Below are 15639 nucleotides of genomic sequence, written 5' to 3' on the forward strand. Positions count from 1 at the left end.
ATATAATTATATTTATATAATTGATTAATTGATGAGGCTTTTGGGTTATGTATTTATGTATTCTATTTATTTATAGGGTCTATTTTTTTTTAGCTTGTTATTTATCTTGTATACTGCTGGACCTGAGTAACGTTTGAATAAATGATTGAATGACAATAAAGTAAACTTTGCACCTTGAATATTGTACCATAGAAAGTTGTAAACAGCTCTTGATTGCAAGCTCAAGCATTTCTTCTGTTTATTTATACTCTGCTGAAAATGTGTCATGTTGGCACATTTGAGAAGTAATGTAATCTTAAACAATCAAACTTGATTTTAAGTATGTCATAGCTTGTAATCAGTTGGAATAAAGTGTGTAGCTTTATATATAACTTGATTTTATCTGTGCAATGGAGGGAAAGAATACTAAATGATGTGTTAAATATGTTTTTTTTTTTTATGAGAGTTTAACTCCAGGTATACTGACACAGTTGTGTCTATAGTTAGAGGAAAATAAAAGTACAATCCCATAGTCTACAAAGCCTGTACTGATGCAGACTAGGAGTTATTTATGTTTTGTTATTTCCTGTATTCTGACACATGGTCCTCCAGCCCTGCATACCTTGTGTCCCCTGTAGAAAGCTATTTCCTCAGCATTAGCAATGATCCTGGAGTGCACATAGCGCAGGTACCCCTTCCTGTGCGCCTCCTCGGCCACCAGCTTGCCAAATTTAGGCGAGCAGGCGCGCAGGACCTTCGCTGTGGCGAACACCACAAGCCCGGCCAGCAGGGTCGGCCCGCTGGCGTTGGCCCCCCTGGACCTGGCGGTCTGTATCAACGTGTAGGAGGTCAGCACCACGTCCAGGATCGGCTTGGTGAGGTTAGAATAGAGGTGGGCCACCGACTGAGAGAACATCATGACATCCTCAGTGAGAGACTGGTCCGGGTTGGCCAGCCTCCCGTCCATGTTGCTGACTTTGTAGTAGGTCTGGTCGGTGAAGTAGGTCCGGTACGCATGGTTCACCAGCCGGGTGCGGAAGGCCAGAGCCAGTTTGCACTCCAGGTACCGGATGGCGCTGTTGACAAAGGTGGCCGGGATGGCGATGAGGAGCCATTTGATGAGCTGGAGGATGAAACGCTTTGGTTCCTTCTCCACGATGGTTTTCACAATCTTACCGTCGAGGCTGGCCACATAGATAGACAGAAACGTCCGAGATATCAGAGCCACCGAGTGCAGGGAGAGCAACCCGAGCTCTCTGGAGAGCAGCTGGGGGAACAGGATTTTAACAAGTTCTAGGATCTGCTTGAAGAATTCCGCATTTACTCCTGGGGATGCCTTCTTGTGATTCCTAACATCATTCTGTGATATCAAACAACCATTCTCCTCCTTGGAGACCCGACCATTGTTCCTGGGCGCTGTGTTCCTGCTCAGCTGGTTACAGATGATGGGGAACAGGGTTTTCACTCCGTAAGCAGCAGCAGCAACAAACACAGCTCGCTTGGCCGTGCGGTCCCATCTCACTTTGGACGCCGCATCGAGGATGGTGGACATGTTTTAAGCGTTAGAAGTCTCCGTTCACGATCCTTACAACAGCCATCCCTCACAGCAGACTGCTACCCACTCTCATCGACATTAGAGCAACAATTCAGAGGGTTAGATTGATGTAAAGCGAGCCTGATACATGTACCGCTACATCCTGCTCTTCTCTGTAGCACAGTCTGTGAAGACACACAACATACGCGCTATTTCCGGTTGTGGCTTTCAAAATAAAACAGCCATTGCCATGCAACTTCCCCTGCACGACGCAGCGCACCACAAATATTGAGAGGCACCCTACTGCAGGCAAGATGGCGCCGCCACAACATCCACACCGGAAGTCCATACCGGAAGTCCATACCGGAAGTGATTCTTTAACCCCCTCTCTACCCAATGCCGGATGCTTCGAACTGGAAGTTTCTTCTTCGTGTAGCGTATTGATTGCATTAGTCTGTCGCTGCTAAATCAATTAGCAGAAAGCTAATTGTGATAGAGAGAGTGAGTGAGAGAGATCCCGCTGTGTATGAAGAACAGAATAATGTAGAGTGTTAGTGTGTGTGGGGGGAGGGGATGAGAAGGAAAAGACTGTAAGTAAGAGGGAAAATACACTCAAGCTGTACACAGAGATCTATATTCACCACAAAAACAACAGAGGCTCCCCAGGATTGTGTACTGTACATCTATCATCAGTGGCTGACAGTGGTGCCTCAAGTTGAAATATTTTAGTCCTAATATTTTATGTTGATTTGGAGTTTGTAATAGCAAAAGTGCATTGTTCTTTTTCAAGTACAACATTATCAATACAAAAGGGTTAAGACATCATACATATAACATTAAAAGAACATAAAATAAAGTATAATTCTACATTTCAAGTAGGGGTTGGATGGAAAGAAACAGTAGCTATGTATACATTTGCAGTTTTTCTAGTCATTCTAATTGAAGGTTCCAACTTCAATGTTTTCATGGACGCCAAATAAAGTGATCTTGTTAAGACATTGGTGTACATGCATCAAGCATTCAATCTGAATAAAACTGTTTGACAAGCTCAGAGTGTTTACGCCCATCTAATGTCTCAAAATAGAAGGAGAAACCATTCCCTCCGTTTGTTCTTGTGGTTAATGAACACCCCTGTCACTGTGTCATTGTAACGTGTTACAAATTATGTTAAAAAAGAAACAGTCACCACACACCCCTACATTTTCCTCCTCCACTCGCCCCTGCACCATAGATAACATTCTGCTCTTCTCTCGTGACTGTGGATCTACTCTGGATCTGTATTTAATTCATTCATTAATCTATACATGTGATCACATAGGCAGACAGCATGCAAGGTAATTTGGAACAAACACTACAGCAAACTGTACTGAGGTACAGTCAGGCTAACACAACATAAAATAACATATGACCCAGACAAAACAAGAGAGGCATATGCAGATGTCATCACGGCAGCATCATAATCAGCTTTAAGTATTTCAACACACACTCGGAACAAAAGGCTGTGCATGGCTGAGACGTTAACACTATAACTTAGTGATTCGTGCAGGCTTCTAAGTAACTTGAATTCTCAACAGCCTATACACTTTTGGAGTCAATCAACAAATCAATAATACTGATACGATGAAAATGTAAGTGCAAAAAAGTTCATAGAATTACGCGTAAACCTACGTGTTTTTGAAGGCTTTTATTTTGCGTTCACGTTCCTGTTTTTCAAGGCTTTTATTTTTGTAACTTCCGGTTTGGACTTCCGGTGTGGGTGTTATTGCAACGTTTTTAGCTTTGTAACTTCCGGTATGGACATCCGGTATGGACTTCCGGTGTGGATGTTGTGGCGGCGCCATCATGCCTGCAGTAGGGTACTCTTGCAAATATTCAAGACAGTCCAGCTGCAGACCTCCACTCTCAGCCGGCTCTCTTGCAGGCTCCATGCTGAGATCCCCTCCACCGTCAGAAGGAAGTTTTTAAATTAGATTAGAAAACTTTAATGTCCTCCAAGAGGCAATTTGTGGTACAGCACAGCTTAAAAAACACAACAACATGACAGGTACATCAGACACACACAACAAAATGATCCAAACAAACCATAGTAGCTGTTTCTCATGACTACAATAAAAAAAACCCTCCACAGACATGACATCATATTCACAGTAGTAATCAGTGCTAGCCCAATGTGAACAACAATCACAGTTTAAATACAAAGAAATAAAATAACATGGGTGCACTTGTAGACAACCTTAATTAGATCACTGGTGCATCTTATTTAATTGACTTATTGCCATGGTAATAAATTAGTTTTTGGCATGATTTGTTCTTATCTTTGGGTATCTATACCTCCGGCCAGAAGGGAGTAGCTGAAACTCCACTGAGAGTGGGTGTAATGAGTCCATGCAGACTTTGTCTGCCTTCACAGCCAGCCTGCTAAGGCACAGCTGCTGCAGGACAGCTTGCTGCTCCCCCATAATTTTCCCACAGATCTTTACAATTTTCCCCAATTTGTTTTTTTGTGTGTAATTTTAGCATTGTCATACCAGCGTAAAATACAATAAAAAAGGATGCTTTCAATAAAAGATTTGTAAAATAGAGTTAAAATTGTGTTGTCAACATTAAATATCTCAGTTTCCTCGTTGTTGTCCTTTTTTAAAAATAGCATCCACACATTTGCATACTTGGAAATGTGATGGACAATATACAGCCAAGAGCAACCCAACGCATTGTTGGTCTAGCTTTTATGTCTGTAAAAAGGACTAACTCCTCAACTGGAAAATTCAAAAACTGGACTGTTTTAATATACACAACTGGTTTGCAGACTTTTGGACTTACGTGAGGCAGAAATATTTTATCCAAGCAGCAACCTGCAGTCTCAAACTATGAAGCCCATGCTGAAGTGTTCTAAACTGCAATTCATCGAGAATCCACTAGAGGCTGGCTGCAGAAACACAGGAAACCACATAGACACCCATTCAAAGAAGACAATCTTTACAGCAGAAATAAACATGTTTAACGCGACAGTTCAGAAAGATATTAAGATTATGAGTTTTTGCCCAAATAAGGTCATGACTGACTTGACTCCCGGTTGGGAACACATAGCTGTTGGCTAGGAGGCTCAAACTCTGCCCCTTTATGTCACACTCTGCCTGGTTGAGTTACGCATTTCCAATACGGCTCCCGCTGACGACTGGCTTCAAAGCAGCTCTCAGGAACAGATGGGTGACGTCACGGATACTACGTCCATATTTTATACAGTCTATGATTTTATAATGTGCAGTTTGTGTTCATGTTTTATGCATTCTCTTATCATAAAAATTGTGCTGTCACCCTGATCAAATGGGAATTACAAAAACAAGGGTTTCTGTCCAACGATAGAGGAGGAGCTGGAGCTGGAGGAGTCTATCAGATGGCTGAGACCGCAAAGGAGGATTAGATTTACGTCACTTCTGTCCTACGATGGAGGGGAGCTTCCACTTCACGTTGGAGGAGTCATTAGCCGGCTGAGAGTGGAGGTCTGCAGCTGGACCCATAGACATAGATACGTAGACGCTGCATTGACTGTGCTTTCCAGCTGCTCAGATACGTCAGCGTGTCCGCCATATTGAATGTGGCGGGTCTGCCGTGTAAACTAACACAAGTAGATGTGAAAACTGTGGGTTTATGAAAAAAACTAAATGTTCCGTTGCATTTAACTCAACTCAACCGTTTCTACAATAAAGCATTCAAATTAATGTAAGGACTAAAAACGATCATTATTTAGAAAAAAAAGTCTGTTTATCAAATGACTAAAAGGCTACAACTGGCAGTGAGTCAGCTTTTAGCAGTGGAATGATAGATAAACTACATTACTGAAATTACATAATTTTTAATTGTATAAAATATCATTTAATGGAAAAAAAAAAACGTGCAGTAGTTACTGTTATCTGTTATATGCCCAACATATTACTTTTTCACTATGATCACTTTATTCATTCTGATCACTCACCCAGTATAAGTCTACTTTCATACAGCTCTGTTGACTCTTGTTAGTTTGATCCCCTGTATCCATAACATGCTCCAAATATATACTCATTCTAATTTCATATTTTCAGCCTATTCGTGGGTTTTGATTCCGTTTCCTCTCTCTCTGTTTCATACCACTGCTCTGTGGCCTTTGAATGCCCACGCTGAGGAATATGTTTTTTTAGTTGCATTGTATTAAGGTCAGTTGTGCTTGAGACATTTTCACAGATTGAACAAGTGAAGGGATTTACTCTGTCAAAGACAGGATGAAAGGACTGTTATTATGATTAACACTAAACACATCAAAGTAATTAAATCTAAGATGACTTTATTTATACTGACCTTTATTATGAGACAGCTGCTGTATGTGAAATAAAATCACTTTTAGAAGGATGAGTCACAGTATGTTTAACAGGTGTCCTGGTGTTTCACTCTGTTTAAGCAGTGAAGGAGTTTTTAAAAGTTAATGTTCAGGCTGTGGAGACTTCTTCTAAACATTTGTGGCGTATTAGAAATCTCTACTAATGGTAAGAAGTCAAATTTACACCAGTGTGGTCATTTAACAACAATCAAAAGGCATATTTCTACGCATCTGTGTGTGCGCGCGCATCTTTACAGATTGCCACATTCAACATGGCGGCAACGTTGACGTACGACTCAGCCAGTCAATGCAGCGTCTACGTGTAGTCTATGGTTAAGCCGGCTGAGGGCTGATAGTGGAGGTCTGCTGATTTTATTTTGAAATAGGAACGCATAACTCACCAACTTATTTCCGGTTGCCGCTAGCTTGATGCTACTTCTTGTTGCCTGACGTTTTGACAGTCGCTGTTCCTCTGACGCTCCCCCGTTAAACGCGACTGGTTGCGTGATGAACGTACTGTGTAACATTTCCTCGGCGTATTCTAGTTATTTCGGTAACGTGACGTGTTGTAGAAAGTATATATATATACTGAAAACCTTTCATATTTGTTAGTTTTGTAAGCTAGTGAACAGTGTCAGAGTTAGAAAGCTAACTTTAAACATATTAAGCTCAGAGTTGTCCCCTGTGTCCGTTGGCGTGAAGTGTATATAGTTTCTCAGCCGGTGAACGTTAAACCGTTAAGATGAACTGGGTCGGGGGTTCCAGGTAAGACAGGTGTGATACTTTGGTTCATATCTAATGTTAGCTTTGTCTATAACGTTCACACTGTACGTGCTCATTGCAGGAACCGGTTAGTGATGAGGAATGACTCAAAGAAGCAGAGGGTAAGACAGCAGAATATCACCTATAACATTATGTAGCGACAGCAGTCTTGTCTGAAATAAATCACAGTAATGCTGTTGTGTATTTTTCAGGAGTTCTTTGAGAAAAGAAAAATGCAACAGAAACTGAGAAACTTGGGTATATCCCTGCCAGCCTCGCCTCGCGGCACCACCTCAGGTAGTATGGACCTGGTGACTCTGTTCATCGTCAACCAGATCTCTGCTCAGAAACAAACTAAAGGTGACTAGTCTAGTTTGAGTATTACATTACAATGTAGTTACAATGGTTATAACGCATATCAGTGGCGTACTCACTCAGACTGTTTGAGGGGCAGGGGCTAAAACAAGCAAAAGAGGGCACCTCCTTTCAAACAGGGGTTCCCAAAATGTGGGTTGGGACCCCCTGGGGGGTCACGAGACACAAATGGGGGGTTGTGAGATATCTTCCAGAATGTTTTTTAAAAAATGAGTTATCTAAAAATAGTACATTTTACCCATTAGGGTAAAAAATATAGACAGAAATAGTAGCTAAACTTGAAATAAAACCTTGAAAATAGAAAGTGTAATGAGTTTTCTGCCTTTCTTTGTTCCCAGATGACTCCTCAGTTTAGGGTTAGTGATTAATAATTATCAAAAGCATCAGTAGCAGCAGGTTCATTCATAACAGCACAGGAAACACAGACACATGCTCATATAGGTAGGGTCATTTTCTGCAGACCAGCTAAATGAAGCCACATTAAATCACTTTGAGGGACAGTCGGGGTCACGAGTCATTGACACCTTTATTTCGGGGGTCACAGGCTGAAAAGTTTGGGAACCCCTGCTTTCAAACACCTGGTACTCACAGTTAAGGGTGAATTTAAATGTATTGAGGCAGCGTTAACAATAGGGGCATCTGGGGGTCCTCCCCCAGAACATTTTGAGCAGCTAAGACTTAATTCCCTGCATTCTGGAAAATATTTATGTGGCCATTTGTGCTGGAAATTGAATTATGAAAATGGAAAACAAAACAATTTATGTATTTCTATATTATTGATTATAGTACATAATTAATCTAACATAACATAATGAATTACATGGGTATCCATACGGCCCCTTTTAAAATTTTTCTTTTTTTACATTTTATACACTTGAGGGGCATCAAGAGGGCGCTTTTTTATGACTAGTACATTAGAAGGGCAACCAGAGTGCACTTTTTCTACGTCTCATACATTTAAGGAGCATCCAGAGGGCACTTTTTCTACGTTTCATACATTTAAGGAGCATCCAGAGCGCACTTTTTCTATGTTTTATACATTTAAGGAGCATCCAGAGGGCACTTTTTCTATGTTTTATACATTTAAGGAGCATCCAGAGCGCACTTTTTCTATGTTTATATACATTTAAGGAGCATCCAGAGTGCACCTTTTCTACGTTTTATACATTTAAGGAGCATCCAGAGGGCACTTTTTCTACAATTTATACATTTAAGGAGCATCCAGAGTGCACCTTTTCTACGTTTTATACATTTAAGGAGCATCCAGAGTGCACCTTTTCTACTTTTTATACATTTAAGGAGCATCCAGAGGGCACTTTTTCTACAACTTATACATTTAAGGAGCATCCAGAGTGCACCTTTTCTACGTTTTATACATTTAAGGAGCATCCAGAGGGCACTTTTTCTACTTTTTATACATTTAAGGAGCATCCAGAGGGCACTTTTTCTATGTTTTATACATTTAAGGAGCATCCAGAGGGCACTTTTTCTATGTTTTATACATTTAAGGAGCATCCAGAGTGCACTTTTTCTACTTTTTATACATTTAAGGAGCATCCAGAGTGCACTTTTTCTACTTTTTATACATTTAAGGAGCATCCAGAGGGCACTTTTTCTACAATTTATACATTTAAGGAGCATCCAGAGTTCACCTTTTCTACGTTTTATACATTTAAGGAGCATCCAGAGTGCACCTTTTCTACTTTTTATACATTTAAGGAGCATCCAGAGGGCACCTTTTCTACTTTTTATACATTTAAGGAGCATCCAGAGGGCACTTTTTCTACAATTTATACATTTAAGGAGCATCCAGAGTGCACCTTTTCTACGTTTTATACATTTAAGGAGCATCCAGAGTGCACTTTTTCTACTTTTTATACATTTAAGGAGCATCCAGAGGGCACTTTTTCTATGTTTTATACATTTAAGGAGCATCCAGAGTGCACTTTTTCTACTTTTTATACATTTAAGGAGCATCCAGAGGGCACTTTTTCTACTTTTTATACATTTAAGGAGCATCCAGAGGGCACTTTTTCTACTTTTTATACATTTAAGGAGCATCCAGAGGGCACTTTTTCTACTTTTTATACATTTAAGGAGCATCTAGAGGGCACTTTTTATGTTTCTTTCATACTTGGGACATCCAAAGGGCACTTTTTCTACTTTTTCTACATTTAAGGAGCATCCAGAGGGCACTTTTTCTACGTTTTATACATTTAAGGACCATCCAGAGGGCACTTTTTCTACGCTTTTTACATTTAAGGAACATCCAGAGCGCACTTTTTCTATGTTTTATACATTTAAGGAACATCCAGAGTGCACTTTTTCTACGCTTTATACATTTAAGGAGCATCCAGAGTGCACTTTTTATGTTTCTTTCATACTTGGGACATCCAGAGTGCACCTTTTCATGCATTTCCCTTTGAAAGGTTACCAGACAAGGCCATTTTTAAAGTTTTATCTACTGCAGTGGAATCCAAGAGGGCACTTTAGCGCGTGTCTTTGGGACATGATGGCATCAGGGGGTTAACCCCCCCCGATTACACCACTGATACATAACAACAATCGATCAAAGTTTGATTAAAAAAAGGACATCAGTTTGGACAAAAAACAAAAACCATGTAGTCATCAACTTAAGTGCAACTTTTAAAAGCATGTTCAGATATTGTGATAAAGAAAAGTATTTTTCCAGTTGGTGAAACATTGACTTTGTTGGTCGATCTCTTGAAATAACAGAAGTTGCAATGTTCTTGTTTTTCAGATCCTCCTAAGGTGGCAGTTCTGGGCAGCAGTAAAGGAGGATCCAAGCATAAGAGAAATGACCTCCTGGTACTCCCAATGAGTCCCTGCTCTCCATCAAAGCTGGATCTTGTCGAGGGCCATCCTCAGTACAGGTAGAGCTTGGTTGTGGTTGCTCATAAAGCAACTACTGTCACAACGCATAGGATGCTGGATCTAACCCTAGACCTGCCGATTAAGGATCCAGCCATTGGTTTCTGACTATGACATCAGTGTCATGCAATCCAAACATTACCCATCAGCTCCTGAGTAACCAAAAATACATGTTTCCATTGCAATCTTGCTGCTTTCATGTGCTCTCATTTATGTCTAGCCTTCAAGGAGTGAGAAAAGGAAAGCATGTAATTCCACAAGGATTCAAATGTCGAAAGGTTTGTCACTGTGTATATTTTTTTCTTTTAACATTTCATATCTGAGAAACATTTGCTGATAATGAACAAGATATAGGACTATAGACATTGTACGAGTGATGTTTCCACAGTGACATTTGGACTACTGCTCTTGAGATTAGTCCACTAACGACCCAATTTTTGGCATCATGATCTTATTTTTAATCTGGCCATATATAGAATAAAAAAGCAGGATTGTGGCAGCAACGTTAGTGCAGGTGGCTGCTTTCCTTAGCATAATTAATTGTCTGTTTTACTTGAAATGTGACTATAATTTACAAAACACAGCATTGTTCTGTATCAAAGAAGAAGACTTTAAATGATGAAACTGCTGAACAGTCACCTACTCTCCTTTCCCCCAGCTGTCACCAGTGCTTGAGTCAGCATTCTCAGACAACAGTGCATCTGACTACCTGCCACCCAAAACTGACCCCCTCAGTCCTTTCTCCTCCATCTCATCAGCTTCCTCAGGTCAAGGTTGTGTTACAATAGCTTTTATAAAACAGATATTAATTAAGTTAATTATAGAGGAAACTAAATTGTAAGCTACATAATCAATCATTTTGGGGGAAATAAAAGCAACCTGGTCTCCTTAGGAATATTCCCCTTGCAGCAAAGAGACCAGACACAGGCACACTTACCTCTCCACTACTCTCCTTCACCCTGGAACACCTCAGGATTGGGGCAGTCTGAGGTAATGTCAAGAACTGTACATTTTTTAAATATAACAGTAACCATGTTATGCCATGATTACAGTTGCACACATAACACATGCATGGTAACACTGCCTGTCAGGTGTTTGTTTGTGTAATATCCACTGATTTAATACACATAAACAAAACACCAGCTTTACCAACAGTGTCTTTTGCTTGAAGCTATCTATGAACTGTAAAGAACCTTGTAGCCCTAATACTTGACATTGTCTGATGAAATATGATTCTACCTTGATATTCAACTTAAATTTGTATGCTAGTTTCAGCCTTTTTCCCAACCCAGAGGTATGACTGACAGCATTCCCTGGTCAGATAGATCAAACCCACCCCTCTCCCAACTGGAGACACCCACAGCAGCCCAAGTCCTGTTTGGAAGTCCTGACCAAGAGTGAGATAAACACTACAAATTGAGTGATTTTTTTTCTATTCTCTTATTTTCGGTCAAGGCAGATGTGTGTCTAACATGAGTCTGGTCCTGCTAGAGGTTTCTGTCTGTTAAAGGAAGTTTGTCCTTGCCACTGTAACTTGCAAGGTGCAATGCTCATGGTGGTGTAAGATGAGATCAGACTGAGTCCTGTCAGTAAGAGGGGACTGGATCGTATCTAGTATTGGTGTTGGGTCTCTGTTCATAATTTGACATAGAGTGGTCTAGACCTGCTCTGTTTGTAAAAGCATCTTTAGATAACATTTGTTGTGATATGGCGCTATATGAATAAAGATTGATTGATATTGTTGATCTAATTGTTGATTTTGTAATCACTCAAAACATGTGTGTCTTCACACAGTATTACCGAAGCCAGAGAACATGCTGAACATGAGGTCGCCTTCTCCCTTAACCAACCAGAGGACACAGAGCCCATGTTAGATTTCACTCTGAATCAGTTGGAGACTGAGCAGCAGTTTGAGGAAGATGTTTTTAGAGGGTTCAGCACTGATGAACCAGAAGGTGAGAGGGGGAATAATGTTTTACACTTTTACAAAACCAAAACAACCTCCTTGTTAGAGTTAACTCAAAGTTTGGTTTCAGGTCCTCATGTTGGGAGAGAAACATCAAAGATCTATCTCAGAGATGAAGCACCTGTCAGATCATCAACACCACAGTATGTGTAAATATTACTATTGAATATTTGTGTATCATCTTTTTTTTAAACTGCCTTACACATGATATGGGTTTTCTTTCTTTACTGTCAGAACTGTCCCTGTCTCACAGTGCATGGCAGTGGAGGTAAGCTAACCACAAGAAGTACATCTGTTCCTGTTAGCAAGTTTGTAAAACTGCTACTGAATAAACATTGATTCAAAAATGTAAAAAGAATAAAAATCAGGGGCGGGTGAAAAGCTTTGAAGATTATGTATTATGCACTTACAACTGCAAATGTACATGTCATTTTCTTTTATCCACAGCTCTCCAAATGCACTGACATGAACTGTTGTAAGTGTCTCAATAATTTCCAATCTAACTAAATTAGTTTGCATGCCGGAGAAAATAAGGTCAAGACTATATGTTGATGATATGTGTCTATATATTTGAATCCAACAGCTTATCTTCAGCACGACTATGGCCCAAAGAATGTCCGTGGCATCTCACCAAGTTACCCTTGTGCAAAAGGCTATTTGAGTTCAGACTCAGATGATGTAAGTTCCAGACAGACTTTGTGTATGTCTTTCTGTTGTTCTAGGATGGTAAGAGTCAAAATTAAAAGTTAAGTTTTATTATTGTAACACATACAGAAATTGTGCAGTGTTAGGAGACCAATGATCCATCAATAGATACTATCCTGTCAGCAACAGGATAGGAAATATGGCCGATGGCTGTCTAACATGAGTCTGGTTCTGCTCCAGGTTTCTGCCTGTTAAAGGAAGTTTTTCAAAGACCCGACATCACGGTTTTTCTATCGTACCCTGATGTTGGGTCTTTGTTAATAATTTAACATGGAATACAGTCTAGACCTGCTCTGTTTGCAAAAGCAACTTAAGATAACGTTTGTTGTGATTTGGTGCTATACAAAAAAACACGAGTAACCACTGTTCCCTCTGCAATATCAAACAATTGTGTTTGTGTGTTTCCAATGGCATTTTAGGGTGAAAAATGCTATCAGCTACGTCTCAACGCTGCTACGTCATGTATGGGCAAAACCTGTTGTGAAGATGGCGAAAGGCACATCCTACCATGCTCTCTATCCCCAGTCCTAAAACCTCAAATGAACCTCAGAGATAAAGAGGAAGTTATGAAGTCTGTGACATGCTCAGATAAAGCTGTAGGAAGCAACAGCCAACAACTAGGAAGTAGCACAGTGCAGTTTCAATCCCCCAGAGCCCTGGCCAAAGCTCAGGGCTTCGAGCTGTGCAAATGCAAGAAGACATCCAGTGAAACTCGAGATGCAGGAACTCAAACTGAAGAAAAACCCACACTTCAGAAATGTGATGTCGCAACCCAGTGCAGCTTTGTTGAACAGGGTGCATCCAAAGCCACTGCCTTCAACTTGTTCCTGCCACCTTTTGATGTGTCAGTAAAGCATCCGGCCACAGGGAGGCAGACTAACACCACTTCAGAGCCACATACACACACGCCTTCGTCCAGCAACATGGGGAATGAAAAAAGGCATGCACCCTGGAAAAAGAGCAAATCTAAATCTGGTTGCTTTTCAGATAACAGGATTATTAACAAATCCTCTGCTACAAACAGTGACGGGAAAGTGATCCTGCAGAGACCCAGAAACTCCTTGGTAGACGCTCTGAGCAAGACCGATTGCAGAGGTATAATATTAGAGTGAAAGACTAAGTGTGCCAGTTCATGTGTAAATGTATATTTGTAAAGGATTCAGTGTGAGTAAAGTTAAAAAGATTTCACTGACAAATACAGAATTAAACCTTGATATTTTGTTGAATTGTATTTTGTTTTCTTCCACTCTGTTGCTACTGGTTTAGGTAAGGAGGAGAGTAAGGGCAGAAATGAGAGAGGGCAAGAAGAAAATGGCCGGCTGATGACAGATCTATCAAATGAAGTGAGGGAAGAGGTCACATCTGCCAGAAGGGCTAACAGACTCTCAGAAGAGAGGGAGACACTTGAGGAAATAGCTGACATTTTACTCCTGCTTCAGCAGAGGAAGGAAGGAAGGAATTAAGTAAGAAGGATGTAGAAGATAAAGAAAATGCATTCGAGTTTGTTCAACACCTATTGTTTGAAGTTGGTTAAAGAAGAGACAGTAAAATAAAGCCTTGAAGTGTTACTATGGTTCATGATTTTATTTCTTTTCTAATATACATATTCAAGTGTCATGAAGTTTTTTTTCTTTAGAATATAAACTCTAGCAAAACATTTACGGCTTGAACAGTAATTAAATATACTCTACATCACTTTTTTATTAGTCATTTTGTAATTCCTGTTAAATTGTAGAAACACACATGGTTGGCTCACATTGAAAAAATGCAACTGTTTCACTAAAGTGCACATTTACTATCCTTCCTGCTGTAGAGGGCAAAAATCACAGCTGGATGTTAGAAGCTGAACAGCACATCATCTTTGAACAAGGAGCAGCCTCATACAGTGATCTTACTCAGCTTTCAATACTCTATCACTGTTACTGAGACCATCTGTTTCCTGTATTAATGCTTTTACTACTAAAGTAGTTTCTGTGGTTTAGAGACAACTCTCCTTGGATCAAATGAAAATCTAACAAAAATCATCCTACACATTTTGAACCAGAGCTACTTTTCTCCACCTTTGGACTGTTCTCTGATCTGTCATTTTAGGAGATTGTAGGGAACTGTTACATCTTTTAACATTACAGGCAGTTTAGAAATAATTTCTTCTGTTAATTATCTTTCTGTGATGATTGACTTGGGAATATCTTCGACTGGTTCACAGAAATTATGAAATGTTGTAAATGCTGCTGATCATTTTTGGTGAAGTATAAATAGTTTCTTTAAGTTCTTACATTATTCAACATTTGACATCATTTTATAGGTACTTTAAGCCAAGTGAATGTGTCTGAGGTGATTTTCATGACTTATGTATGTGAATGGGAACCAATAAAAAAAAAGTAACCCCACAATATGTCAGAAAATGATCAGCATTCATTATTTCTATCCATTTTAAAATTTCAACCAAAATTTATCCTATTTGGGATAATCCATTATTTTATCTTTATGCTTTTAGAGCAGGGGTGTCAAACATGCGGCCCGCGGGCCAAAACCGGCCCGCCAGAGGTTGCAATCCGGCCCACGGAACGACTTTGCAAAGTGAAAAAATGACAGATTAGACATTAACTGCAAATTTTCAATAAAAGTAACTACTATTTTAAATTTGTCTTCTGAGGGTCGCATACAATCATAGTGCTGATGGAGCGCACCTGAACAGCACTTTTTCCCGGGACTTTTTTCTCAAAGTGAGAAAATAGATGACTTGCTGTTTGCATAATCCGGTTGAGATTCATTAAGTCTTTTTAGAGCACTATGAGATGATCCACTAACTACTAACACTAGCACAACACCCCTGCATACAACACTGTCCAGCAAGCAAACAGTTCCTTTCGTAGCTGAGGGGTCCAGGATAGCCAACTTTACCTTCTTCATTATTCTAATCTCTCTGTTCTTTTGCAGTAAAAATGACACTCTGTGTCAGGTGAATTGATAACTTGTTTGGTGTGTTTGCAGCAGGTTTCAGTGCTTAAAGAGTAAAATGTTCTGCCCCACTATGAGACTCATCATGGAGAACTGTTTTTGTAGAAAGATAGT

General features: G+C 40.0%; 2 protein-coding genes across 4 annotated transcripts in view; one reads left to right on the plus strand and one right to left on the minus strand.

The window, feature by feature from the left end:
• The window catches only part of LOC117805364 (ATP-binding cassette sub-family D member 2-like), a 51542-nt gene extending 44963 nt beyond the window's left edge, over nt 1-6579 (minus strand). Inside the window, exons 1-3 of one of the 2 annotated variants that reach the window (XM_034674059.1) lie at nt 6266-6579; nt 4334-4439; nt 602-1698 (exon numbers count right to left, since the gene is read on the minus strand). In XM_034674059.1, the coding sequence (XP_034529950.1) occupies nt 602-1531 (930 nt within the window). In that variant the 5' untranslated portion in view covers nt 1532-1698; nt 4334-4439; nt 6266-6579. The remainder of the gene's footprint in view (nt 1-601; nt 1699-4333; nt 4440-6265) is intronic. The other variant, XM_034674060.1, reaches the window with a different exon arrangement.
• LOC117805365 lies at nt 6151-14132 on the plus strand. Of its 2 annotated transcripts, XM_034674062.1 has the most exons (16): nt 6153-6629; nt 6709-6748; nt 6839-6986; nt 9763-9895; nt 10114-10171; nt 10552-10666; nt 10786-10883; nt 11163-11290; nt 11688-11848; nt 11930-12002; nt 12094-12127; nt 12307-12334; nt 12443-12537; nt 12984-13504; nt 13589-13659; nt 13831-14132. In XM_034674062.1, exons 1-16 carry the CDS (start codon nt 6607-6609, stop codon nt 14025-14027), a joined length of 1923 nt encoding a protein of 640 aa, XP_034529953.1. In that variant the 5' UTR covers nt 6153-6606; the 3' UTR covers nt 14028-14132. The 2 variants fall into 2 exon arrangements, with proteins under 2 accessions (XP_034529952.1, XP_034529953.1); XM_034674061.1 differs by having other exon boundaries at nt 6151-6629; nt 12984-13659.
• Nucleotides 14133-15639: the final 1507 nt, after the last annotated feature.

Source organism: Notolabrus celidotus, chromosome 21 (genome assembly GCF_009762535.1).
Source record: "Notolabrus celidotus isolate fNotCel1 chromosome 21, fNotCel1.pri, whole genome shotgun sequence".
NCBI classification, from domain to species: Eukaryota; Metazoa; Chordata; class Actinopteri; order Labriformes; family Labridae; genus Notolabrus; species Notolabrus celidotus.